Source organism: Pogoniulus pusillus, chromosome 25 (genome assembly GCF_015220805.1).
Source record: "Pogoniulus pusillus isolate bPogPus1 chromosome 25, bPogPus1.pri, whole genome shotgun sequence".
Lineage (NCBI taxonomy): Eukaryota > Metazoa > Chordata > Aves > Piciformes > Lybiidae > Pogoniulus > Pogoniulus pusillus.
The window spans coordinates 4,287,121-4,314,913 of record NC_087288.1 but is presented as its reverse complement, the minus strand read 5'-3'; the positions used below and the strand labels follow the sequence as shown (position 1 = coordinate 4,314,913).

At 44.5% G+C, this 27,793-nt stretch overlaps 1 protein-coding gene across 1 annotated transcript in view; it reads left to right on the top strand.

The window, feature by feature from the left end:
* Positions 1-22,309, top strand: part of IMPG1 (interphotoreceptor matrix proteoglycan 1) — a 53,503-nt gene extending 31,194 nt beyond the window's left edge. Inside the window, exons 10-19 of the mRNA XM_064164240.1 lie at positions 414-667; positions 2,828-2,904; positions 3,812-4,259; positions 11,641-12,197; positions 13,850-14,069; positions 17,134-17,344; positions 18,391-18,567; positions 18,696-18,877; positions 19,182-19,271; positions 22,222-22,309. Of these exons, the coding sequence (XP_064020310.1) occupies positions 414-667; positions 2,828-2,904; positions 3,812-4,259; positions 11,641-12,197; positions 13,850-14,069; positions 17,134-17,344; positions 18,391-18,567; positions 18,696-18,877; positions 19,182-19,219 (2,164 nt within the window). The 3' untranslated portion in view covers positions 19,220-19,271; positions 22,222-22,309. The remainder of the gene's footprint in view (positions 1-413; positions 668-2,827; positions 2,905-3,811; positions 4,260-11,640; positions 12,198-13,849; positions 14,070-17,133; positions 17,345-18,390; positions 18,568-18,695; positions 18,878-19,181; positions 19,272-22,221) is intronic.
* Positions 22,310-27,793: the final 5,484 nt, after the last annotated feature.

Genomic DNA, 27,793 nt, shown 5'->3' with positions numbered 1-27,793 from the left:
CCTCATTCTGTCCCTGGTTGCCTGGGAAAAGAGCCCAACCCCACCTGGCTACAGCCTCCCTTCAGGGAGCTGTAGACAGCAATGAGGTCTGTCCTGAGCCTCCTCTTCTGCAGGCTGCACACCCCCAGCTCCCTCAGCCTCTCCTCACAGGGCTGTGCTCCAGCCCTCTCACCAGCCCTGCTGCCCTTCTCTGGACACATTCAAGCACCTCTGCATTTCCTAAATGGAGTGGCCCAGAACTGGACACGGCACTCCAGGTGTGGCCTTGCCGATGGCAGTCTCATTAGAAAGCAGTTCAGCTGCAGGATTTCTTACAGAGCATGGTGTATTATGTCACTGCTTGCTTCCACAACCAGCCCTCAGCCAGTAGCTGGCCTTGCTGAAGTGGGCATTTGTGCACCTTCCCCTTGCAGCTCCAGCAGCACCGTGGCACGATACGTGGTGAACTTCGAGAGAGACGGCTCCGAGACCAGAAGCACAGCAGATGACATCTCCACTATTGGATCTAACAAGGTTGAAAATGAAAAAACCCCACTTGCTCCCAAGGACGAGAGGGAGATCTCAGCAAGCAAACTGACAGTGACAGACCTTCAGCAACTGGTTGCCATAGCACTCCACGAAGACCAGTCCCTGCCAATGGACCTTGGAACGCTTCAGTTTACTGACGGTCAGTAGGCAGGCTTGTGCCAGGCACGAGCCAAACTTTGTCCTCTCTCTCAAGCTGATGAAGTTTGAGCAAGATCTTTGCTTCTCTAAGAGGTTGTTTTCATTTGTTGTATCCCATTCTCCTAAGTGCTGCACAGCACCCAAAGGATGTGCATATCTAAGTCAAACCAAGCAAATTAATACAGCAAAATGTGCCTTTATAATTACACACTTCAACTTCCAGTCCTATTCCTGCTTGCATAGCAAAGCAGAATACTTTGCCCAACAAGACAAAGAAGTGGAGAAAGAAAGATTAGACTATTAATATGTACTGTATAATTTTAATTTCCCAGTCTTCCTCTAACATAAATCCAGCTCTCTGAAAACTAAGTCTCAAGTGAAAGCAAAGCATCGACCCCCCCTCAGTGAAGTCAGAAGGAGGGGGATCATATAGAATCATAGAATCAAGCAGGTTGGAAGAGACCTCCAAGATCATCCAGTCCAACCTAGCACCCAGCCCTAGCCAATCAACTAGACCATGGCACTAAGTGCCTCATCCAGGCTTTTCTTGAATACCTCCAGGGACGGTGACTCCACCACCTCCCTGGGCAGCCCAATCCCAAGCTAAAACCTGTGGTGTGGAACACAGAAAGGCTTCATTTTGCTCCTTGAAACACAGGGGGAGGGTAGATGACAAGCTGGGTGTGAAGGTCTCCAGCAGAAGGCTGAAGGGCTGCATCCTGTGCAGTAATCCAGATAATAAAGATCCCCTTCCTGTTCATCAATCTTTTTTTTCTTGTCCAAAGCTAGCATAAGTCTGGTTTGGCAGAGGTGGGTTGAAAATGGGGAAAACAATTAAAGTCTTTTTCATAGAGACATTCACATAAATAACCTTAAAACACACACCAAATTTTACCTGCAGTGATTCATTTACAAACAGCAGCATTTTCTTGCTTATATATATGCATATGTGTCTGTGTGTATATATGTGTGTATATATATATATATATATATATATTCTATATGTGTATGTATATTTTCTTGCATATAGAATCATAGAATGTCAGGGGCTGAAACAGACCTGGAAAGATCATTTGGATGAGGCACTTAGTGCCATGGTCTAGTTGATTGGATAAGGCTGGGTGCTAGGTTGGACTGGCTGATCTTGGAGGTCTCTTCCAACCTGGTTAATTCTATGATTCTCTGATCTAGTCCAACCCCTCTGCCAGAGCAGGATCACCTAGAGCAGATCATTTCATTTTTAATAGGAAATACTGTCTGTAAGAATACAAATGTCACCTTTCCCATGTAGATTTCAAGGTCCCAAGGACAAGGTTCAGGGGTGCAAAAGCATTTAATAATGACAACTATTTTAATCAACTTTTTCCCCACTAGTTATTTTGAATAACTACTCTTAGCAAACAGCTTGCATGCTGAGTGGGGGTGAAGAGAGCAACTGGGCACCAAGAGAGCAATGGGGTAAAGCTAAAGAGAATTTAGGCTTAATAAACAACAGAAGATAATGAGTCATCATAACCCATGCGGATTTAACTCAGTGCTTCATACTTCAGCTGATTCTAAGCATTCATCCACGGTTCAGCTCTCTGCAGACCTATCCCATTTACACTAAGTAAAGAGTACAGAGAATACTGCACATCAAATTCCTGCTTTTTTTCATAATTGCCAATTTAAATGGAAATTTATGCCTCTTCCTTCTTGACATGGATTTTTTTTTAAGTGGTTTTATTTGATGGAGAATAGTTTTAATACTATTTACTTCCCTGTGCTTATGTGTTTTGATCAGTTTTCATTGTGTCACTGCTGAATTATTGTGTTATATATAAACACACACACATACATATATAAACTACAAGACTTTTATACTGCTGAACTGTTGTATTTTTAGCTGAGCTGCTGAACTTTTGTATTATATATATGTGTATATAAAATGCAATAGTGTTTCATAGAATCATAGAATCAACCAGGTTGGAAGAGACCTCCAAGATCATCCAGTCCAACCTAGCACCCAGCCCTAGACAGTCAACTAGACCATTTTCTATGTATTATACATTATATATTATGTATATACATTATATATTATGTATAGATCCATATATTTATATATATTTATAAAATGCAATAGTACAGCAGTGAAATATATATGTGTGATTTTGTTTTCCAGACTCTATTCTACCCTCTAGTGATTTTGATAATGATATCCAAGCTGTGGTCACTATTCCTCTGGCAGGCCCTGATGTGGTAAGTTAATCCAGTTGTTACAGCTCTTCCTTTTGCTGCAATGAATTCAATTAAACTGCTCTAAGATGTACATCAATATAGAGAAAAAGAGTTCTTGTGCTAAAATCACAGAATGGTTTGGGGTTGGAAGGGACCTTAAAGATCATCTAGTTCCAACTCCCCTGCTATGGGCAAGGACATCTTCCACTAGAGCAGGTTGCCCAGGGAGGTGGTGGAGTTGCCATCCCTGGAGGTGTTCAAGAAAAGACTGGATGAGGCACTTAGTGCCATGGTCTAGCTGATTGGACAGGGCTGGGTGCTAGGTTGGACTGGATAACCTTGGAGGTCTCTTCCAACCTGGATGAATATATGAATCTATGATTCCAAAGCTTCATCCAACCTGGCGTCAGCTTGAACACCTCCAGGGATAGGGCATCCAACACCTCCCTTGGAAGCCTGTTCCAGTGTCTCACCAACCTCACTGCACAGAATTTCCTCCTAATACCCAGCCTAAATCTGCTCTCCTGCAGTTTAAAGGCACATACATATATGTCTTTTCTAACTGCTGTAAAGATGAATGTTGTGTTGTTATAATGCAGCAGAAACACTGTTTAGAGAACGTACAGGGGAATATTACTGCTTTTCCAGGGTTAATTACAGAGGAAACCATGTCCCACCAGCTCAATAGTACATCTCAATGACAGAAGGAGAGCAACTGACAGGAACAGTCAAAGTTTCCTTTCTTTAAGTGTCTTTAGATGACAGCCTATGTGTTTAGGATCACATACAATGCCAAACTTTTTATGTGACCCATGACTTCATGCTGAGTTAGCTTTTTTGCAAGCTCCTGTGCCTGAAGATTGTTGGTCTTTTTGGCACTGAAAATCAAACATAATAATGAAAGCTGCTTTTGAAAAACCTTTTCCAGGACTCTATGAGTGTGGAACTCCCACTAGGCTATCCCAGCCCAGCAACAGTGGACCAAACAGGAGACATCTCAGGCAGTGAATTTACAACTACGCTAAGTGGAGACATCAGTGCCCCTGAGGACTTCAATAACTTTGTTTCATTGGAACCTGTCTTCCCTACCAAACCCTCCAGAGGACCATTTCTGGGCAAATCTCCTTCCTACACAGAAGGCTACCAAAGTTTCACAGTGCCTTTCAATGTTCTGGGTAGTACTACTGGTCCTCCAAGGCCAGAAGGTTCCTATTTGCCTCCTCCAGCAGATGATTCTGCTAGCAATGACTTAATCACCAATGACTACCAACCTCCAGTGGACCAGGCAGGTACCTTTACCCCACCTATTCTCCTGCGACCTGAAGATGAGATTAGTGAATCAGAGGAAGCTGACCAAGAGGCTCTGTCTGAACAAGGTAAGACACAAAAGATTTTTCCATAAAAGTAATCATAGAATCAGCCAGCTTGGAAGAGTCCTCCAAGCTCATCCAATCCAATCCAACCTACCACCCAGCCCTAGCCAATTAACTAGACCAGGACACTAAGTGCCTCATCCGACGAGTGCAGTAGACATCATCACTGTTTCCTTTTCACAGCCTATCACCTAATTCTTCTCACCAAAATGTCCCAGCTAGGCTCAAACTAGCACAGTAGCCAGTGTGAGGAATGAGCCAGAAGCAGGTGTGATGGTGGTGCTGTGCCCATTCTGGACAACGATGCTGTCCATGGGCTGTAAAGAGCAGGCCAGTGAGGATTAGACAGCTGTGCCACCTGGTGAAGAAGCCCAGTACCCCTGAGAAGATGCTAAGCTCTTAAAAGTAAGCCATATTTTTGAATTTCAAATTCTGTTTGGTGATTACACAAGAGAACTGAGAGAAAAAAAAAGTCACAAACTTCCAGAATTCTTACTGCAAAGTCCTGAAATGTCTCCATTGTACTGTGGTAGAAACATTTCACTACTTAAAAAGGTCTTTCTTTGCTGTAGCACCTTCCAAAGCTTGACTATTTTGATTTTCTTTTTCCAACCAGTGCAAAACCCCTGCTATTTTCTGCTCTCTGTGATCCCTGTTCACGGTTCTCTAGTATTCCTCATCCCTCTTAATTCATAGAATCAGAGAATTGTATGGAGATAAGGTTTGTTCCCAGTGAAATGAGGTTCACTGAAGGCTGGGAAGTGTTGCTTGGTGATCTTAGAGGTCTTTTCCAACCTTACTGGTTCTATGTCTCTGTGAAGTCAGAGCAAAAGGAATTCTATTGGTTAGACTCTGGATTTTGACTTTTAGAGAGCTCCTACAAACAGTCAGAGTGAGAGCCATAGAGAATTCTAGTTTGGCCTTGCAGTTTAAAAAGGCAAACTTGATCAGTAATTATGTGCTGTACATCATTTGTTGTGACACATTAGGTTAACGACCCTCTTCCCCTTCATTCTCTTAATCCTCATCTGACTTGTGCCCTGGGTAACAATGAAAGGCCTCAAAGACAAAGTTGGCACTTTATTGATTTGCTTGGGTCCAACAGTCCTGCATCCAGGGATTTTGTGCCATTCCAAGCACTAAGAGAGCCTGTAAATTTGAAACCAGCTCCTTGCCATATCAGTCCATCTGGTATTTACATTACAGAGCTGCCCACAAGGGGATTCTTACCCTGTGTTATGGACCAGTCTTTTACTTGCATGGGTTTTCCTTCATGTAGTTAATGTCTTCAGCCAGCACGAGTACAAATAGTTACATATAGGCTGAGGTAATTTTCACATGCAGAACAGTACCTGCCAGTGGACCTGGGACATTTGTCCATCTCCAATAGGAAATGTCAGTGCTTACTAAGCTCATGAATGAATTGAAATGCCAGACCCTCTTACTGCATAGCCTTCTGGGCCTGCTTTTGAATGCAAATCCACTAGACAAAATATTCATGGCTATTTGACCTTTCCCCAAAAACTAATTCCTTATTCATGGCCAATGAGGGAGAGAGGGAGGGAGGAAGAGAGAGAAAAAGAGGGAGAAAGAAACAGAAAGAGAGAAAGTGAAAAAGACAAAGAGAAAGTGAGAGAAAAAGAGAGAGATAAAAAGATATAGAAAGAGAGGGAGAAAAAGAGAGAGAGAAAAAGAGAGGAAGAAAGAGCAAGAGAAAGTGAGAGAGGAAGAGACACAGAGAAAAGAAAGAGAGAAAGAGAGACAGAGAAAAGAAGGAGAGAAAAAGAGAGAGAAAATGAGGGAAAAAAGAGAGAAAGAAGGAGAGGGAGAGGAGAGAGGGAGAGGGAGAGGAGAGAGGGAGAGAAAGAGAATGGAAAAAAGAAAGAAAAGAAAGAGAAAGAGAGAAAAAAAGAGAAAGAGAGAAAAAGAAAAGAAATAAAAGAAAGAAGAGATAGAGACAGGAAGACAAACTAATTAGATACCTAAAATAAAGTTGTTGAAACGGCAGCTGACTTTGGTTTTCTGATGAATCAAATGCACGCACTCCACTCCCTCAGCTGGGAGCTAATGCCGGCACGCAGCGCACTTTTTACACCGACTCAATGCAACAACTTGCCCAGGAAATTGCCTCTTAATTTAATGTTTACAGATCTTTGCCAGCAGCAGTTTAATTTTTGGTATAAACCTCTCCTCAGCACAAGACTGCCCTGCCTTGTCCCTGTAAAAAAAAAAAAACAACCCATCTGGAGAGCTCAGTGACCATCTTTGTGGGTGGGTAGGTGGTGGCTGAGAGTTAGAGTTGAGTTTTTTATAGCTGACAGCAGTTTTCAATTCCATCCCATTGTCAAATCTTCACTGTGGGTTACTCTGTGAGTATATGAGTTCAGCACTTTACTTGGTGCCTACTTATCTAGGCTTTCTTTGTTTCATCCATTGTTTTAACTCCTTAGGACTGACTTTTACCCAAGTTTTACGCAGACAGTAGAAAAACCTCTGGCAAAACCAGGTGGAAATGATTTTTACTGCTGATTTCAACATGTGGCTTAGGTAGCAAACACATCCTGCAGCAGTACTGTGGCTCTCATCAAAGTGCAACCAATGGCAAGGGTCAGTAACCCCTGGGTTCAGGACTGGTGCTGTGCTTCAGTAAGCACTCAGCAGCCTTTTAGCTAAGCCCATTGCCTTTCACCCTAACAGGACCATCACCACCTCTGTGGATGGTTGCTGTCTCAGCTGCAGAGCCAGGGGCTGATAGGTATGAATTGGCAGCTTATGAAAACAGGTGATGCACACAGAGATCAGCTTGGTATGCCCTCGAGGCCTTTTAAGTTACTCTATTTGTAATAAGAGGATGCCAGAAGATCTCTATCATCTATCTACAGCCTGTATGTGTGTGTATATATACATATACACACAGTTACACAGCTAAATGTGTAGTATATTTATGGTTATCCTGCTTTGTACTTGCACCTTCAAAACCACTTTTGTACTTCTTTGTCCTGTAGTTATCTCTGTCTAAAATGTAATCTGTCTAACAGATACCATCGTGATCATATGCCCCAGTGTATGTTGTCATACTGAGAGAGGGTTGCTCTGTGAGGTTGTAGGTTCATCCCATCAGTAGATCATCCTTCATTAATGCCTCAAGCACTAATGCTAAGAAATCTGTTCTGAGGTCTCTTAACTGCTAAGTGACTCTCACTCCTCACCAGCGTAACAAGTAACAGCAAGAGCTTTGTAAACAGAGAACATCACTAGGCTTTGTTTTCCTAATCTATCCATATCCTTGATTACACAAGACACACGAGGACATGGCAAGAGAAAAGCATCTCAAGCTCTCAGTGATGTATTAGGGTATCAAGCTGTGGTGCAGTGTTTGGTGTTACATCCTATGAGGAGAGGCTGAGGGAGCTGAGGTTGTTTAGCCTGGAGAAGAGGAGGCTCAGGGGTGACCTCATTGCTGTCTACAACTACCTGAAGGGACATTGTAGCCAGGTGGGGTTGGTCTCTTCTCCCAGCCAACCAGCAATAGAACAAGGGGACACAGTCTCAAGCTGTGCCAGGGTAGGTCTAGGCTGGATGTTAGGAGGAAGTTCTTCCCAGAGAGAGTGATTGGCATTGGAATGGGCTGCCCAGGGAGGTGATGGAGTCACTGTCCCTGGAGGTGTTCAAGAAAAGCCTGGATGAGGCACTTAGTGCCCTGGTTGACTGGCTAGGGCTGGGTGCAAGGTTGGACTGGATGAGCTTGGAGGTCTCTCCCAACCTGGTTGTTTCTATGATTCTATGATCCTGCAGGCACTACCCTGGTTTCACACACCACTCTGTTGTTCTCTCTGGGCAACTCTCTAGGGCTGCAGCTCCTCTATTACACTGTTCAGCAGTGCAAATTCCATATCACAACACAAGACATGGAGGCTGTGCAACCATGCTAGTTTAAATGGAAATTTGATCTACCTACTTCATGGTCTTGTTGTGCTTCCAAAACTCCACGGTCTGGTGTGGCAGTGAAGGAGAATGCAATGCTTGCTCCTTTTCTACACAGCAGCCAGCACAGGTGCTTCACAGGAGCAGTGTACTTCAGAGTCTTTCCCAGAATCACCACTGCTCTAGGCTCACTTGCTATTTTATACACTTCAGCCACTGGGTATGTGGGAGGTGGGAGATGAGAAAAGCTCAGCATGTGAAAGGTAAGGAAGTTAAAAGCCCATAAGGCAGGGCACTCCTGGTCCTCAAGAACAATCTAAATATTCTGATCTCACTTACTCAGGCTTTATGCCACTACAGCTGCCTTACAAACTTCACATTTTGTGCATCCAGAAAGCAACAAATATAAGAGGTGTCCTTTCCCTGATTATCTCTGCCAGAGTAGTTCACATCTTGTTCCTACAGTGCTTTGTCATACCTGACTATGACAAAATGCACTGCTGTGGTGATAAACTCTGCTCTAGCAAGATTTCACCTGACACTCCTCAGCACCTTGCTGAAACAGTGTCAGCATCTGTTCACTGGACCACAGGATGTCAGGGGTTGGATCATCGAGTTCAACCCCCCCTGACAGAGCAGGACCATACAATCCAGCCCAGGTCACACAAGAATGCATCCAGACAGGCTTGGAAAGTCTCCAGAGAAGGAAACTCCACAACCTCTCTGGGAGCCTGTTCCAGTGCTCTGGGACCCTTACAGTAAAGTTGCAGTGGAACCTTCTGTGCTGCAGCTTCCATCCATTGCTCTTTGTCCTATCCCAGGGAGCAAGTGAGCAGAGCCTGTGCCTCCCCTCCTGACCCCCTGCCCTCAGATATTAATGGACATGTATTAAATCCCCTCTCAGGCTTCTCTTCTCCAGACTAAAGAGCCCCAGGTCCCTCAGCCTCTCCTCATAAGGCAGTGCTCCACTCCCCTCAACATCCCAATAAAATACACCCAGCTTTCACAGCCTCACAGAAACTTAGGAGCTGGAAGGGACCTTGAAAGACCATCCAGTCCAACCCCCCCTGCCAGAGCAGGATCACCTAAGACCAGATCACACAGGAAACCATCCTGGTGGTTCTTTTAAATCTCCAGAGAAGGAGGCTCCACAAGCTCTCTGGGCAGCCTGCTCCAGTGTTCTGTCACCCTCACAGCAAAATAGTTGTTCCTAACGTTCAGGTGGGTTTATTTGCAACAGAATAACATTTACATTAGTTACTGAAGCAGCAAGTGCATAAATAGAAGCAGATGCATTAATGACCCCTTCCAGGCTGCTATTATCTGAGGAGTTCTGCTTCAGAGTAGCTAGCTTGTTTTTGGAAAGGTCACTTCCCCACAGAACAGTCAAATGAAATGCTAAATCAAGTCCTTCCCTTAGGCAAGCCATGGAGACCCTTGTAAACAAATGGAAAACCATAGAACCAAGAGTGGGAGGAGGAATACTCCAGCAACACTGTGTTATTCCAGAGTAATACAGTGCCCCTTCACCACAGCCAGAGCCACACTGCCCTGCTCTGCTGGTAGTGTCAAACTACAACACAGTGGAAAGTGTTTGCTTATTCTAAACACTTCCATAGCCCTTTTCAGCCTCATACCTGAGCATCTCAGAGGAATCAGTGACAGAGCACATAGAACCATAGAATCAGTCAGGGCTTGAAGGGACCACAAGGATCAGCCAGTGGCAACCCCCTTGCCATGGGCAGGGACACCCTACCCTAGATAAGGCTGCCCACAGCCTCATCCAGCCTGGCCTTAAACACCTCCAGCCATGGGGCCTCAACCACCTCCCTGGGCAACCCATTCCAGCCTCTCACCACTCTCATGCTGAGCAACTTCCTCCTCACCTCCAGGCTGACTCTTCCCATCTCCAGCTTTGCTCCATTCCCCCAGTCCTGTCACTCCCTGACACCTTAAAAAGTCCTTCCCCAGATTTTTTGTACCCCCTTTCAGACACTGGAGGACCACAAGAAGGTCACCTGGGAGCCTCCTCTTCTCCAGCCTGCACAGCCCCAGTTCTTTCAGTCTGTCCTCACAGCAGAGCTGCTGCAGCCCTCTGAGCATCCTCGTGGCTCTTCTCTGGACATGCTTCAGGCTTTAATTTGTTTTCACTGGCACTGCTGTCTTTTGGGTGAATCAAGAGAGTCTGCATCTGAAGGTGTTACACTGGTTTTATGATTATTAGCAAATAACAGCTTCCTCACCAGAGGGGAAGAGAATCTAGAACACAAATAGTTTGAGCAGACCGCTCAAAGCTGCCATCTACTCATTGAATCAGCATAACTGACAGTGTGATTATGTACCTTCAGAACAAGAATGTGCTTTGGAATGGCTCAGGAAACACTGATCAAGTGTAATTATTATTTAAACACAGCACCCACAGACATCTCATCAGTCAAACATGTGGATGAGATGTTTGATTCCAGCAGCCCTTCCTTGGTGATGGAAATAACACTGGAGAGCAGGGATGCCATCCAGAGGGACGTGGAAAGGCTGGAGAGGTGTGCCCAGGCCATGCTCATTACATTCAACAAGGCCAAGTGTAAGGTCCTGCACCTGGGTGGGTGCAATCCCAAGTACAACTCCAGACTGGGTGGGGAATGACTGAGAGCAGCCCTGAGGAACAGGTCCTGGGGGTCTGGGGTGATGCAAAGCTCAACATGAGCCTGCAGTGTGAATGCAGCCCAGACAGCAACTCTGTGCTGGGCTGTAGCAAGAGCAGCATGGCCAGCAGGGCAAGGCAGGGGACTCTGCCCCTTTACTCTGCTCTCCTCAGACCCCACCTGGAGTACTGTGTGCAGTTCTGGAGCTCCCAACACAAGAAGGACATGGAACTGCTGGAGCAATTCCAGAGGAGGCCACAAAGATGCTCAGAGGGCTGCAGCTGCTCTGCTATGAGGGCAAGCTACAAGAGTTGGGACTCTGCAGCCTGGAGAAGGCTTCAAGGAGACCTTGGAGTGGCCTTCCAGTATCTGAAGGGGGCTACAGGAATGCTGAGGAGAGACTATTTACAAGGTCTTGTAATGACAGGATGAGGAGAAATGGGTTTCAACTGGGAAAGGGGAGAGTTAAACTGGATGTTAGGAAGAAGTTGTTTGCAGTGAGGGTGGTGAAACAATGGCACAGGTTGCCCAGGGAGGTTGTGTCTGCTCCCTTCCTGGAGGTGTTCAAGGCCAGATTGAATGAGGCCTTCAGGGACCTGTTCTGGTGGGAGGTGTCCCTGCCTATGGCAGGAGGTTGGAGCTGGATGAGCTTTGAGGTCCCTTCCAACCTAATCAATTCCATGCTTCTACCTTTAGATAAGGTGAAAGCTTCTTGTCAAAAATGCTTCAGTGGCAATACAATCCCCATGTTTTTGTGCTTAGTCCTTGCTCTGCTTGCTTTCAAACCAGCTCTTTGCCCTTGCCTTGCTTTTCTGCAGCAGTTAAGATCATGGATGAAGATGAACCATCGGGTGACGGCAGTTCGGTTACCGCCGGCATTTCCGACACGCTGCCTTTCGTCATCGGGTCCCGCGACCTCGCTACCACGCAGCCCGAAGATGTCATTGCCTACGTGTTACCATCAGACCAAAGGGCACTGCTGCCTGCAGCAACCAGCCCCTCCTACTCTGAGATCATCGAACAGTCCATGGAGCTCCCAGATTCCTCAGTGCCCGCAGCTGGGAGCGCTCCTCCCGGGACAGGAGTGCAGGACATGGCAGCCGAGTTAGACCACATCGGTTTGCTGAGCACGGCAGCACTGGAGGAAGCGGAGCATGGTAGTGGTTATATCTCAGTGCTGACCACTGAGCCTGCAGGAGCCACCCCAGCTCCTACACTGAAGTATGTCACTACCAGCTCCATGACAACCGCAGCCAAAGGCAAAGAACTGGTGGTTTTCTTCAGCCTGAGGGTAACCAACATGCACTTTTCCGATGACCTCTTCAATAGGAGTTCGGCAGAATACAAAGCTCTAGAACAACAGTTCGTGCAACTGGTGGGTGAACATCAACAACATATGCAGTGCTGGGCAGGGTTTAACTAAATGCACTGAGGAGCACAGGATTTTAAGAGTGTCAGACCCTACTTTAATTCAGGCTGAGAAGCTGTATTTGTAAAGGATCCATAAGCCAGAGACGCTGCCAGGTTATGATGAAAGAGTTTATGAAGTCAATGGTGAAAGTTTGCTGTTGTTCAAGAGATTCCAGAGAGATCATAGAATGACAGAGTGTTAGGGGTTGAAGAGACTTCTAGAGATCATCTAGGCCACCACGCCCTGCCAAAGCAGCATCACCTGGAGCAGGCCACCTAAGAATGTGTCCATGCAGGTTTTGAAAGTCTCCAGAGACTCCACCACCTCTCCAGGCAGCCTGTTCCAGTGCTCCAGCACACTGACAATAGTTTCTCCTCATGTTGAGGTGGAACTTCCTGTGTTCCACATTGTAAACACTGTTCCACAGAGCCACAAAGATGATGAAGGGAATGGAACATCTCTCTTATGAGGAAAGCCTGAGGGAGCTGGGGCTCTTTAGCTTGGAGGACACTTAGAGGTGACCTCGTTGATGTTTATAAGTATGTGGAGGGTGAGTGCCAGGAGGCTGGAGCCAGGCTCTGCTGGGTGATGCCCAATGCCAGGACAAGGGGCAATGGGTGGAAGCTGAGGCAGAGGAAGTTTCATGGAAACACAAGGAGGATTTTTTTCCCTGTAAGGATGACAGAAGATGGGAACAGGCTGCCCAGGGGGTTGTGGAGTCTCCCTCTCTGGAGATATTCAAAACCTGCCTGGATGTGTTCCTGTGTGATCTGCTGTAGGTGATCCTGCTCTGGCAGGGGGGGTGGCCTGGATGAGCTTTCAAGGTCCTTTCCAGCCCCTGACATTCCATGATTCTGTGATCCCTTGTCCTATCACTGAGCACCACTGAAAAGAGACCATCACCTTCATCTTGACATGTAGCCCTCAGAAACTTATAAATAAGATCCCATCTCAGCCTTCTCTTCTCAAGACATCCCTGGTTCTCTCAGTCCTCTCTTCACAGGAGAGATGTTCAAGTTCTCTTATCATCCTGGCATACGATCACATGCCTGGCACGGGATTCCTTTGGCTTTTTCTAAGCCTTGTGAACAGCATGGAAGTGCTGATTGCATCTCAAGCTGGTGTCCTCATGCTGGGTTTAAAAATAGTCCCTTTAAAACACATCATGGCTTAGCAGGGGCAATGTGATTAGGTCTGGATTTTCTCTCTGGGTACAATAGGGCAGCAGGTCAGCTCAGTAACACACCTGTTAACACTTTGCCCTACCATGACTGCACTGAACATTTGAAAATAATTAAAGTTGGCTCTGGAGCAAGGTGATTTCCCCCAACCCCCCCCTCTATCTTCCAGATGAATACATTCCCCAGCTGCTGTGCATTTCATTACAGGGGAAATTGCTGGCAATCCACCTCAGCATATTGGCTGAGATAGATGCAAAAGTCTAGAGAAAGATAGTGATAAACAGAAAAGGGAATTTGGGGAGAAGGTACAGACTAATTAAACTCAGAAAAATAAGTGTGTGATGGGTACACTTGATAATGAGAAGTGAGTATAAGAGAAATTATTAGCAGGTAGACCTGACAAAGTTAAAACAAAGACAAATCTCTGTTTTGCAGCTACTTCCATACCTTCAGTCCAACCTCACAGGTTTTAAGCACCTGGAAATACTTAACTTCAGGAACGGAAGTGTGATTGTGAACAGCAAAATGAAATTTGCCAGGACTGTGCCATACAATATCACAGAGGCAGTACACTGTGTTTTGGAGGACTTCTGTGATGCTGCAGCCCAGCATCTCAACTTGGAGATTGACAGCTACTCGCTGGACATTGAGCCAGGTAAGATGACCTTACTCATGTATGTGCCAAATCACAGAATCATAGGATCAAGCAGGTTGGAAGAGATCTCCAAGATCATCCAGTCCAACCTATCCCCCAGCCCTAGCCAGTCAACTAGACCATGGCACTAAGTGCCTCATCCAGTCTTTTCTTGTACCCAACTATGCAAATATAGTTTCTCTGTTGTAATATTGCAAGCAAAACACAGTTTAGAGCAGCATTAAATCTGTTTTCAATGTGCTACAGAGCTCAAGAGAGAAGGAGATCACTTCTAGCAATAACTGGATTCTGCAGATACTTACTGACCAGAAGAGACTCTGCAGCACTTCCTAGAATCCCTCAGTGCAGCTCCAGAATCCCTCATGATTTAATACCTTCCAAATAAGTCTGTAGCCTTTGTTTAACAGTAAAAAGTCAGTAACAACCTCTCTGGACTCTCCTGCATTGCAGAAGCTTGAAGATTTCAAAAACTAGGTTGTCTCATAAAATGAAATCCTGGACCTATTTTCAGATGCTGGTAATTATCTCAGGGCTGAATTTAATTTCATTGGCATGGTGAAGAAAGATACCAATACCTTAGCATGCAGATGCCTTCAGCAATTCTGGTAATGGGGTTTGGGTTTGGATTTTTTTAATGCACAGACCTCTGAAAATTCCACAACAAATATCCATGTACAGCTCATGAAGGCAGTTTCAAATTTGATTTCATGTAAAGAGGCATAGGAGGTTCCATGTGAACCTGAGGAGGAATTTTTTCCCTGTGAGGGTAGCAGAACACTGGAACAGGCTGCCCAGGGAGGCTGTGGAGTCTCCCTCTCTGGAGATGTACAAGAACCATCTGGATGCATTCCAGTGTGATGTGCTCTAGGTGATCCTGCTCTGGCAGGGGGGGCTGGATTAGATGATCTTTCAAGGTCCCTTCTAGCCCCTGACATTCTGTGATTCATATTACATATCTCCTTGTGGCCACCAAGTGCATAGACAGGGTGTGGTAAAGAAAACAAAACCACAGCATTCAAAACTTCTACAGGCTGCCACCACAAATCAGTGTTTTGCTGAATACAAGAATAAATTGGTTGAGGAGGAGGAATGAACTTTGGGCTACCTCACATGCTCTGCTCTGAGCAGCAAATTTTCATTACTAGAAACTTAAAATGAGAAAGTTGCTAAAATGCAAACAAACTGACAAACAAAATTCCTTCACTGTCATCTATATTGGCTGCTTTACTGATCTGATGCTTCAAGGTGGAATCATAGAATACATTAGGTTGGAGAGAATCCTGCAATAAGCAGGGACATATCCAACTAGATCAAGTTGCTCAGAGCTCCTGACCTTGAATGTCTCCAGGGATGGGGCCTCCACCACCTCCCTGGCCAATCGTTTCCAGTGTTCCACCACCCTCACAGTAAACTTCTTCATAATGACCAATCTAAATCTATCCTTCTCTAGTCTGAAACTATTTTCCCCTTGTTCTGTTGCCACATGCCCTTGTAAAAAGTCCCTCACCAGCTTTCCTGTAAGCCCTCTTTTGGTACTGAAAGGCTGCTAGAAGCTTTCCCTGGAGCCTTCTCTTCTCCAGGCTGAACAACCACAGCTCTCACAGCCTGTCCTTTGTAAGAGAAGTGTTCCAGCCCTCTAATTATTTTTGTGGCCCTCCTGTGGACCTGCTCCATCAGGTCCACATCCTTCTTGTACTTCAGGTTAGGTCTCACCAGAGCAGAGCAGACTGACAGAATCAACTTCCTTCCACTTTTTATCCACACTTTGCTTGATGCAGCCCAGGATCAGCTCAAGTAAAGAGCATCACAACGAGTTTGCTGAGAGAGCTGCTCTTTCAAGGCTTATGAGCAGCAGTAAAATGTCAATACAGAAGAAATGATCTCTAACAAGCCAGTATATTTCCACATGGGTGTTTCAAAGCTCTCTTTTCACTTCAGAAAACCCAAAGTAAACAAAAGCAAACAAAAAACATCAAATGCAAACAAGACAAACCAAAAATCTGTCTAGTAAATTAATGCAAGCAAACTTCTGTTTATTGTGACAGCAAGAGCCATCTAGTGGCAATGTGATACCAAATTGAAGCACTGATGGGAATGGACAATCCAAAACGAATATGAAGTGTCAGCAGCTACAAAGTGCTGACTGCACTGGTCATAAAGAGTAGCAGAGTGGGCTTTCAAAAACACCTACCTGCATTTTCTTTCAAGCAAAGTAAAGATGCAGGAAAAACAACAGAGTATGTCAGGGATGTATCACAGAATCATAGGGTGTCAGGGCCTGGAAGGGACCTCAAAAGCTCATCCAGGCCAACCCCCCTGCCAGAGCAGGATCACCTAGACCAGATCACACAGGAACACATCCAGGCAGGTCCTGAATATCTCCAGAGAGGGAGACTTCACAACCCCCCTGGGCAGCCTGTTCCAGTGTTCTGTCACCCTCACAGGGGAAAAAATTCCTCCTCATGTTTAAATGAAGCTTCCTATGCTTCAGCTTCCACACAGTGCCCCTTGTCCTGTCATTGGGCATCACCCAGCAGAGCCTGGCTCCAGCCTCCTGGCACTCACCTTTACATAGTTACAAACATCAATGAGGTCACCTCTCAGTCTCCTTCCAAGAGCCACCAGGGACTGGAGGACAGAAATGGTATTTACTCCTTTCAGGGAGCAAAAATGAAGATGCTGCACACCGCAACTTTAAACTGGAAGTTTAAAGAGAGATTATCTCTTGCATACATTCAAGGCTGTAGCACAGCATCCATACACACTTGTAGTGGAAAAAAAACCAAATCAAGGATGAATATACACAAATGTGAAAACTCTTGTCAGTGAGATGAAAATAAAATCACAGCTGAGTGGTGATGAGGTAAACAGATATGGAAGGAAATAAAAGCTTGCATGCTTGCTGTGTCATCTGCAGAAAAAATGTGTGTCCTTTTATGCTAGACTAACAGCATCCTATCAGCAGGCAGAAGCAGCAGGCCAGCAAATGTGAGTTGTTTTTCCCTCTGCCTGCCAAGCCACTGTGGGCTAATGCACCAACTAATGGTTTGCTCATCCTTTACAGCTGATCAGGCAGACCCCTGCAAATTCATGGCATGTGACGAGTTTTCTGAGTGCATAATGAACGAGTGGACAAAAGAGGCTGACTGCCTTTGCAAACCTGGCTATGCCAGCCAAGATGGACTGCCCTGCCGGAGCCTGTGTGAGCTGGAGCCACATCTCTGCATCAACGGTGGGAAATGTGAGTTAGTGCCAGGAAGAGGAGCTGTCTGCAGGTAAATTAATGCTGCTTAACAGGGATTCTGCTAACAGACAGAATCACAGAATGTTAGAGGTTAGAAGGGACCTCCAGAGATCATCCAGTCCAACTCCCCTGCCAAAAGGGGGATCACCCAGGGTAGTCCTCACAGGAATGCATCCAGATGGGTTTTGAAAGCCTCCAGAGAAGGAGACTCCACAATCCCCCTGGGCAGCCTCTTCCAGTGCACTGTTACCCTCATTGTAAAGAAGTTTCTCCTCATGTTGAGGTGACACCTTCTATGTTCCAGGCTGTATCCATTGTTCCTTGTCTTATTACTGTGCACCATTGAAAAAAAAGATTGGCAGTGTCCACTTGACACTCACCCCTCAGACATTCACACACATCGATCAGATCCCTTCTTAGCCTTCTCTTTTCCAGACTAAACAGCCCCAGGGCTCTCAGTCTCTTTCTATAGGGTAGATGCTCAAGTACCCAAATCATCCTGGTTCATACAGACACATAACAGTCCCTTGCAGTGCAAATATTGGGTAGAAGGTCAGGTAAAAGGTTGGACCTGATGATCTGAGAGGTCTTTTCCAACCTTCCTGATTCTCTGATTCATACAGACACATAACAGTCCCTTGCAGTGCAAATATTGGGTAGAAGGTCAGGTAAAAGGTTGGACCTGATGATCTGAGAGGTCTTTTCCAACCTTCCTGATTCTCTGATTCATACAGACACATAACAGTCCCTTGCAGTGGGAATACTGGGTAGAAGGTCGGGTAAAAGGTTGGACCTGATGATCTGAGAGGTCTTTTCCAACCTTCCTGATTCTCTGATTCATACAGACACATAACAGTCCCTTGCAGTGGGAATACTGGGTAGAAGGTTGGGTAAAAGGTTGGACCTGATGATCTGAGAGATCTTTCTCCAACCTTCCTGATCCAATGATTTATACAGACATGGTGCATTGGGAATATTGTGCTTACATTTCATTGCAGATTTTTGTTTTCACCTGAGGTGCTCTGCATTCCCTGCCTTCAAGTTTTGTACATTTTTCTCTCCCTCTCCCTGTTCTAGATGCCCTGCACGCAGACATCAGCTTTACCAAGGACAGCGCTGTGCAAAATTTGCTCCAGAACCCAAACAGCCCTTCACTTCTAAACCTCTTACTCTTGGCTTAGTAAGCCTTGTTTTTCTTGCCATCATTTTAATTATTAAGTTAAGAAGAAAATGCAAAAGCAACTCTAATTTTCAGTAAGCTGCTCACAATCCTTTTTTTTTTTTCCCTTCACCATTACAAAATATTCCTTTTTCTATATATTTTTATTCAATTTTGCAATTAAAAGAAATCTTACCTAAACCAAAACTGTTCTGCATTGTAGAAGTTCTGCTCTCACCAGCAGCAGTTCAGAAAATGCCATCAGGATTAATCCTGCTTTTGAACACGATGAGCCCATAACTAGCTTTTGTCACACGGCTTGCAGCGTAAGTGCTTGTGTCAGCTCCTCAGAGATCACTGATCACCAGGCCTTACAGGAGCCTGAAAACACAATTCAGCATGGAGGTAAAATGCATGCAAATCCTTTTCTTGCCCCTCCTCAAACAAAAGGGCCATCTCCCCCTGGCATCTACACAACTAAATGTGGTTTGGTTCTAATCTCTCTTGCTTGGCAATCTCACAACTAAAAGCACTAATTCATTTGTTTGCTTTCCACATGTTCTGCTGCATAGGTTTCAGATGGGGACTGTAGAACTGCTTTTCTCACAGCTCTCTTCTTGCATGCCTTTGGTGGTCCAGACCATATGCTTTTGGTGGTTTAGTGAAATTATTCATCTAGAATTTTCTTCTTTTGTTTAAACTGTTGCAGATCCCCAGAGCAGGACCAGTTTACAAAGCCAGGACTGACAAGTTAGTCTCCAAGGCTCTTTGTTTCCAGCACCAGCCAGACAAACCCAAGGTTTGTGACTGTTTGCAACATCTTAAAGAACTGCTGAGTTTCCTCTTTGTCAGTGTTACCAGGAGGCCTCTTTGTACTAATTCCATACAGAGGAAAGCTCTTGGTAGGGAGGGGCGGGGGGAGTTGGTGCATGATACGACAACAATTTCTTCTTAAACACTTCAATGCAACAAAGCTCCATTCTGTATAACCAGCTCCATTCTGTATAGCCAGCTCCATTCTGTACATTCTGTGCACCCATTTTGCTAACGTGGCAGTCACTGAAACACGTAGCAGAAGAGAGAATATCTCAAAAGTGAGACACAAAAATGACAAAGCAACACAAAATGCAAACCAAAGGGGAGGTTCTAAATAGCAGTAAGAGATCACTTAAAAATCCCTTGTGCCTATTCAAGCTGCATTGAGTTTGAACAAGTAGAGCTCCTAATTTGAGCAGAATATTGCTCAGATCTTAAGCATTATTTCAAGTTCTAAAACTCCTGTATGATTGGGGGGAAAGGCAGAAAAGAGAAAAGCTGAGACAAAAAACCTCTAAAATTGCCAAACTGTCTCTTTCTTCTGATGTATCCAAGTACACCCTCTGGAAAGGCAGACAAAAACCTTTCCATTACCATTTTCACAGGCCAGTTAGGAACAAAAGCCAGTAGCTGTTAGTATCATTGTTACTGGGGGGGAGTATCAGCATGGGATTGCCCTGGCACCAGCTATGTGCTATGGGAGACAGGATGCCAGGCTAACTGAATCCTTGCCTGTAAATAAATGAACATATAATGATACCATATGGGGGCCTCAATACAAGAACCTGATGGAAGGCCACATAAATGATCAGAGGGGCTGGAACTCCTCTCCTGTGAAGACAGTCTGAGAGAGTTGGTGTTGTTCAGCCTGGAGAAGGTTCTGAGGAGATTTTCTAGTGGCCTTCCATACCTGAAGGGGACCTACAAGGAAGTTGAGGAGGGACTTTTTACAGGGATAAGGAGCAACTGTTTTAAACTAGAGAAGGGAGGTTTGGAATGGACTGTAAGCAGAAGTTCTTTACTATGAGGGTGGTGGAACGCTGGAACAACTTGCCCAGGGAGATGGTGGAGGCCCCATACCTAGAGACAAGGTGAGGCTTGACAGGGCTCTGAGCAACCTGATCTAGTTGGGGATGTCCTCACTTACTGGAGAGGGTTGGAATGCACCACCTCTAGAGGCCCCTTCCAACCCAGTGCATCCAATGATAGCTTTCTTTTAACTGATCTTCAACATATCCAGGTCTGGTCTCTTCCAACGCTCCAGGTCACAGTTACAGAGACAACAATGGAGAGGACAAGAAAGTGGTGACAGAAATTAGCAAGTGAGCAGGCAGCAGCAGCAGCTCAGAAAAGCTGAAGCAAGAACAGGCTTCAGTGCTGATAAAAACCAAGAGCACAACCAACTGCAATTGGCATTTTACACCCCTCTTAAAGGAAATGTGTCTATGGGCAGCTGGAGATCAATAAACTTTCACACCAGCTGAGCTACACAAAACTACTGCTTACAGAAGCATTAAATATTTTATGAAAGGAGTAAAATGCCACATTTGTGGGGGGAAACCAGGCCTGTGTCATCCCAACATGAATTCTCAAAGGTGTATTGACAAAGCTCTTCTAGAGATCTAGTCAAGGAAACTGATTCAGCAAGAAGTGAGGCAGCCACAAAACAAAGGAGACTTAAAAAAGCAGGCTGGGTGCTTTGGGCCACTTTTCACCATTCCTTAAGTTCAAAACAAGTCCTTAAATCATAGCTCTTATAGAACTATAGAATGGTTTGGCTTGGAAGGAACCTCAAAGATCATCCAGTCCCACCCCCCTGCCATAGGCAGGGACACCTCCCACTAGAACAGGTTGCTCAAGGCCTCATCCAACCTGGCCTTGAACACCTCCAGGGAGGTTGTGGAGCACAGAAGCACAGAATGTGATCTTTGATCACATTGGGTGCTTCTGTGCTCCACAACCTCCCTGGACAACCTGTGCCAGTGTCTCACCACCCTCACTGCAAACAACTTCTTCCTAACATCCAGTTTCAATCTCCCCTCTGCCACTTCAAACCCATTCCTCCTCATCCTGGCATCACAAGACCTTGTCAATAGTCCCTCCCCAGCCCTCCTGTAGTCCCCCTTCAGGTACTGGAAGGCCACTCCAAGGTCTCCTCAAAGCCTTCTCCAGGCTGCGGAGCCCCAACTCTCACAGCCTGCCCTCACAGCAGAGCTGCTCCAGTCCTCTGAGCATCTTTGTGGCCCTCCTCTGGACTCACCCCAACAGTTCCATGTCCTTTTATGTTGAAGATATTTTAACTCTTTGGGAAAAAAAAGAGTTGATAAAGGAAGAAGAATGTATGTAGGACACAGCTTTTGTTAGCTGAAACTTAGACATCACTTCAATATCGTGACCTAGAAGGAAACCTTGGGCACTAGAGTTTTTAAAACAGGCCATGGCCCTGGACTTGAATCTTCAATCTCAAGTTGTGCCAGGGGAGGTCTAGGCTGTATATTAGGAAGAAGTTCTTCACAGGGAGAGTGATTTGCCGTTGGAATGGGCTGCCCAGGGAGGTGCTGGAGTCGCCATCCCTGGAGGTGCTGAAGCAAATCCTGGATGAGACACTTAGTGCCATGGTCTGGTTGATTGGGCAGGGCTGGGTGCTAGGTTGGACTGGATGATCTTGGAGGTCTCCTCCAACCTGCTTGATTCTATGATTCTATTGACTTTATGTTCTGGAGGAGGTGGATATCTAGAACTCAGGCCAAAGTGAGAATTCCAGTCTTTAAATTTCAATGTGCAATATGTGACAACAGCACTGCCAGCTTTTTAAAGACATGTTACCTGCAGTTAAGCACAGACATTGCCCATTAGGAGTAGATTTAAAAAAAAAATACACTTTTCAAAGTAAAAAATGCTTTTTAAATGTCTTATGAGAGTTTCTCTTACAGGTATTCACAAAAGAAGGCCTGCATTATTCAAGACTGGACTTCAGGTTGATTAAGCATATGAACAAACTTCAAGCATTCCTAAAGATCTCACATTTGAGCTCCAAAATCAGAGCACACTATCAAAAACCAAAGTTTTACTACAGAAGAATAGGATGATCAAGGTGACCAGCTACTTGGCCATGTCTAAAGTTTGCCTCATGGCAATCTGCCTCCACAAGGAGTCAGCAGTGCTAAGCTGCAATGCGTTGAGCAGCCAGAGCTTACTCATCTTCACTGAGCTGAGTACTAGAGAAAGGTTTTGTCATGAAGTGACTTTTGATCAGTTTTATGTCTGGTAAAGATATCAAAGCTTCACTGCATTTCTACACCTTTTCACTAACCTTCCTCACACAGGTTAATGAAAGAGACAACCACAGAAAAGAGCTGCCAGTGACCAAAGGCCACGTGAAAAGCGTTTGGGTGAAGTTTCTCTTTCTCTCACACAGCAAATCACACAGAAATTGGTTTCAATGAGCATCAGATTCCTGGTTTGCTGTTAATAAACACCCTGTGTGTAAGTATGTACATATGTCCTTCACTGCTTTAACTCCTGGTGACAGTTTAGCTGCCAGGTTATCCTAAGACTTCAAACCTTTTGCTGAGGCAGTTTCCCCTTTCCAGAGCATGGGAGGTACATTCACACACACCCTCCAGAACGTGAGATGTATATTCACAAGCACTCTTCCCCGTAGCTAGCAGATTTCAGTCTCACCTGTAAGCACCAACACTTTAAACTCAGCATACACAGAAATGATTCTGAGAGGTGGCTGTTAGTTTTTGTAGAAGAAAAGCAAGCAGTGGGTGGCCACTGAGTATTTTATAGGCTTAGTCATTTTATGCTCTCTGGATCCACAATCCTGATTAAAGTATAAGCATTACTTTTACTTTCAACAACCTTTTCCTGAGCATCTCCCTGCTCTGTGCTGCATAACAGTCAGCACTCTTTGCTTCTTGGTGCATACCAGAAGTTGTACTTACAGCTCAAACTGAGCTTCTACGAAGTTCACGACAGCACTGGATGATAGCTCCTCATCCAGAAGTGAAACTTTCCATGCAGCCAATTTTAGTGACAATTCTTTTTCCTCCTTACCACTGAGAAGTCTGAAGTGCAGTTTCCCTTGCTCTGTACCCTCTGAAGAACTGTTTACGACTTCCAAACAACGAACTGCCCAGATTTGCCTGCAAAAACCCACCCAAACTGGTGACTGTGTACAAATGAAGGCCATGCACCAAGAACATAAGGTTGAGTTTCTACAGATGAAATAGGATTTTTACTGTATTTAACTAGAAAGCAAATAATGAAATCAAAACAAGAAAAAAAAAAAAGAAACCTAAGATGTGATTTTTACACAGCAACACTTCAGAACACAGCTCTACTTTACAAACACTTCTTGCAGGGCACTGGAAAGTCATCCCTGCCAACAAATGTTAGCTTTTTGCTATTGCTTGCATAAGTTGAGACTGCATTAAGAATGCTGAAAGCATTCAATCTTGTTTTTTTTTTCCATTGCAAATGTATTTTTCTATGTGTTTAGGATATTCCAATTCATCCTAGTCACCACTAGCCAGATTAAAACACTAAGTCATTTTAAAATGTGTATTTTAATAAGGATTATTCATGATTGTATTTATCACTCTCAACTATTAATTACCAAATATATTTGCTGGATGTAAGCCTTTTGTATTTCAATAAAATGTAATAAAACTATTTAATTGAAAATTTCACAGAGGATTGAGTTGTGTTTCAGAGTGAGGTTGTGGAGGCTCCTTCTCTGGAGACTTTCAAAATCTGCTTGGATCTTAGCAGTGTCTATAAATACCTGAGGGGTGGGTGTCAAGGCGAAGGTGCCAGGCTCTTTTCAGTGATGCCCAGTAACAGGATAAGGAACAATGGATACAAGCTGGAATGAAAGAAGTTCCACCTCAACTTGAAGAGAAAATTCTTTACTGTGATGGTGCCAGAGCACTGGAACAGGCTGCCCAGAGAGGCTGTGGAGTTTTTTGCTCTGGAGATTTTCAAACCCACCTGTGTGGCCTGCTCAAGGTGATCCTGCTTTGGCAAGGTGTGTGGGAGGGTTGAACTTAATCTCTGGAGGACCCTTCCAACCCCTAACATGCTGAGATTCTAAATACCATCACAGTATCTTAAAACTCATTGGGAAGCTACAGTTGATATCTGCAGGACCCTTCCAACCTCTAACATTCTGAAATTCTAAATACCATCACAGTATCTTAAAACTCATTGGGAAGCTGCAGTTGATCTCTGCAGGATCCTTCCAACCCCTAACATGCTGAGATTCTAAATACCATCACAGTATCTTAAAACTCATTGGGATGCTGCAGTTGGAGTTGAATGCCACAAGCAAAGTGAAACAAAATAATGCCTCCCAGATAGCACAGCCTGAACGACTTCAATCTTCTTAAATACCCATCTTCACAAACACCACTCTGATTAGACAGGGAAGTCTGATAACACCATGGATAACCCAAACCCAACACCACATCTCCACCTTACACATTAAGCTTTTCCTGCAGCACACAAACTCCAAGCATCCTGAGTGGTTTCACTGACTGTCAGCATCTAAAATGAGAAAAATGCAAAGGCAGCAAGTGAGAAATATGTTGAAAGTGGTAACAATAAGGGTTAAAAAAACAAACAGTAATGGAAATAAAATGATCCTTATTTTAACAAACAGTGAGAAATGAGGTATGAGACTTACAGACAAAAATCAGAATTAGAGCATGAGTGGAACACTGACCTTAAAAACTGAACACAAACTCTTCACTAGAGTAGCCCTAAGCACCACAAATATCTGATAGAAAAGCTGCAGGCAGTTCCAGCACAGAAATTCTTTTCTTCTTCCTTAATTTACCCTTACTCATTATGGTTTAAATCTTTAACAACAAAATGGTGAGCAATACAACTGAGATTTTCAACATGGAATGCATTTATTTTTTTTTAAATTTTAAATTTTCAGTACAGTATTAGGAGGTCATTTAAATACCTTAAAAGGGTTTGGAGAAAACCCCCAAAGGATTCAACAGGTAAAGGAGAAAAAAAAAACCCACCCAATCTTATCAGGGGATGACAGACAAGAATTTAATGACCTTATGATCTGTGCAGTAGCATTCTCTAGAAATCTGATATTCCTGGATCACTTGGTCAGGGATGCAGCTCAGCATGGTGATTCTCCTCCTCTCCCTTTCTTTTGTGGAGTGTTTGATGCAGAAGGTCTCGACTGTAACAAGCAGCTTCGCTGAGAGGCAGGAAGGATTCATTTTGGTTTTGAACAATCACACACACAGAACCAAGCCAACACAATTATCTCATCCTTTTGCTTTGAAACACAAATTATTCTCTATAACCATAGATCAGAAGGGCATTAGATAACACTAAAATCCTACAGATCTATCCCCTCCCTGCCTTTTTTATTTCCTCTCCAAATTAACCACCAAAGTACTTATCTGACACAGGAGATGCGACAATGGAGGCCATTGGTAAGCAGATTGAGTATTGCCTGACAGGGAAAACAAAAAATCTGAAATGAACTGAAAGTTAATTTTGTTGCACAAAAAGAGCAATGAAACTCAAAGCAGCTGCTGCTGTTGGGGCAGGGAAAAAGGACAATAAAAGGTTTGCTGCTGGAGTGCATCAAGGGAAGGGCCACGAGGATGATCTGAGGGCTGGAGCACCTCTCCTATGGAGACAGGCTGAGAGAGTTGGGGTTGTTCAGCCTGGAGGGGAGAAGGCTGAGAGAAGACCTTATTAGGGCCTTCTAGTATCTGAAGTGGGCTACAAGAAAGCTGGGGAGGGATTTTTAGGGTGTCAGGTAGTGATAGGACTGGGGAAAATGGAGTAAAGCTACAAGCAGGTAGATTCAGATTGGATGTTAGGAAGTTCTTTACCACAAGGACGGTGAGACACTGGAACAGGTTGGGGCAATCTGATCTAGTGTGAAGTGTCCCTGCCCACGGCAGAGAGGTTGCAGCTAGACGATCTTTAAGGTCCCTTCCACAATTTTTGGAGTTCTGCTTCTGCTTGCCCCAGGCAGAGAGGTTAGAACACCTCGTTTGAGGACATCCAGCCACCAGGTCTTCTTTCAGTGTCTCAGATTTCAAAGTAATTTCTGTTTTCCTGACAGCTCATCTTTGTTAGCCAGTTACTTAACAGGAGCTCCCATACAACTCATTCTGAAAAAGAAATTATCTTTCTGATGCCAGCCAAAGAAGTCCTGGCATAATTAAGGGAACAGACTGGGGGAAAAAAAAAGCTCATTTTACTTAAGTTCCCCACAAGCATGTTTACACACACACATATAAAAATATTTAAGCATATATATGTGTATATACATACACACACACTTAAGTAGAGAGGTTCTTTGCTTACTATGTTCAGTCTCATAAGATCTATTTTTATGTATCTATATACACACACATATGTGTGTGTAGGACCTAGAGATAGGACTAGGGGGAATGAAGGAAAACTAGAAGTGGGGAGATTGAGGTTGGAGGTTAGGAAGAAGTTCTTCATCATAAGAGTGGTGAGACACTGGAACAGGTTGCCCAGGCAGGTGGTGGAAGTTTTTAAGGTCAGGCTAGATGTGGCTCTGGGCAAGCTGATTTACTGGGAGGTATCGCAGCCCATGGCAGGAGGGTTGGAACTGGATGATCTTTGAGGTCCCTTCCAACCTTGGCCAATCTGTGATTCTGTGCATATATATATATATATGTTTATATACATATGTGTGTATGTATATATGCATATAGAAAAAAACCCCAAACTGAGACTGAATGTGTTAAGTCAAGAAATTAAATCCAGACAGTCATAAATATGGGGTAGGGCATCTCAGCCCTATGAGCTCAGTGATTTTCCTTCCTTGTGCACACGGAATGATCACAGCTTCTTGCAGAGCTGTGTCTGGGAAGTGAAAGTTCTGAACCTTTGGTTGCAGTTCAGTAAGACATTAAATCAGCAGTCTGAACTTCACAAGCAGTGCTTTAAACTCGTCCAGCACCATACAGGTTCGTACACAACTCGCTAGACAGCAGCCTGATGTACTTCTTTCATTTTCCAGCCAAAAAAATCACTGCTTCAGTGAAGGAGTTAGGTTAAAGAAAAATATTTTCTTGTTTGCAATCACATAACCAGAAACAAGGTTGGGCATGCAGTGAAAGCTGTGATTCCTTGATGTAGTGGATTCACAGAACTATAGAATGCACGGGGTTGGAAGTGACCCCTGGAAGTCATCTAGCCTAACCCTCATGCAGCATGTGGTGACATGCCCAACTAGATCAGATTGCTCATAGAGGTGATGCATTACTCAGATATTTCCACATGGGTTAGAGTAAGAAATCCATGTTATGACAAGGAGTAAACTGTGGCATGCAAGCACAATCTAAAGCCAGCACGGATGTGTGCATCAGGAGCCTCCTTTGTGCTACATATTTGTGCCTCTTGCAAGTTCTTAACTACATTTATGCATTTAAAAGCTGAAATTTCCAAGAGAATTCAAGCTGAGTAAACAGTGAGGGA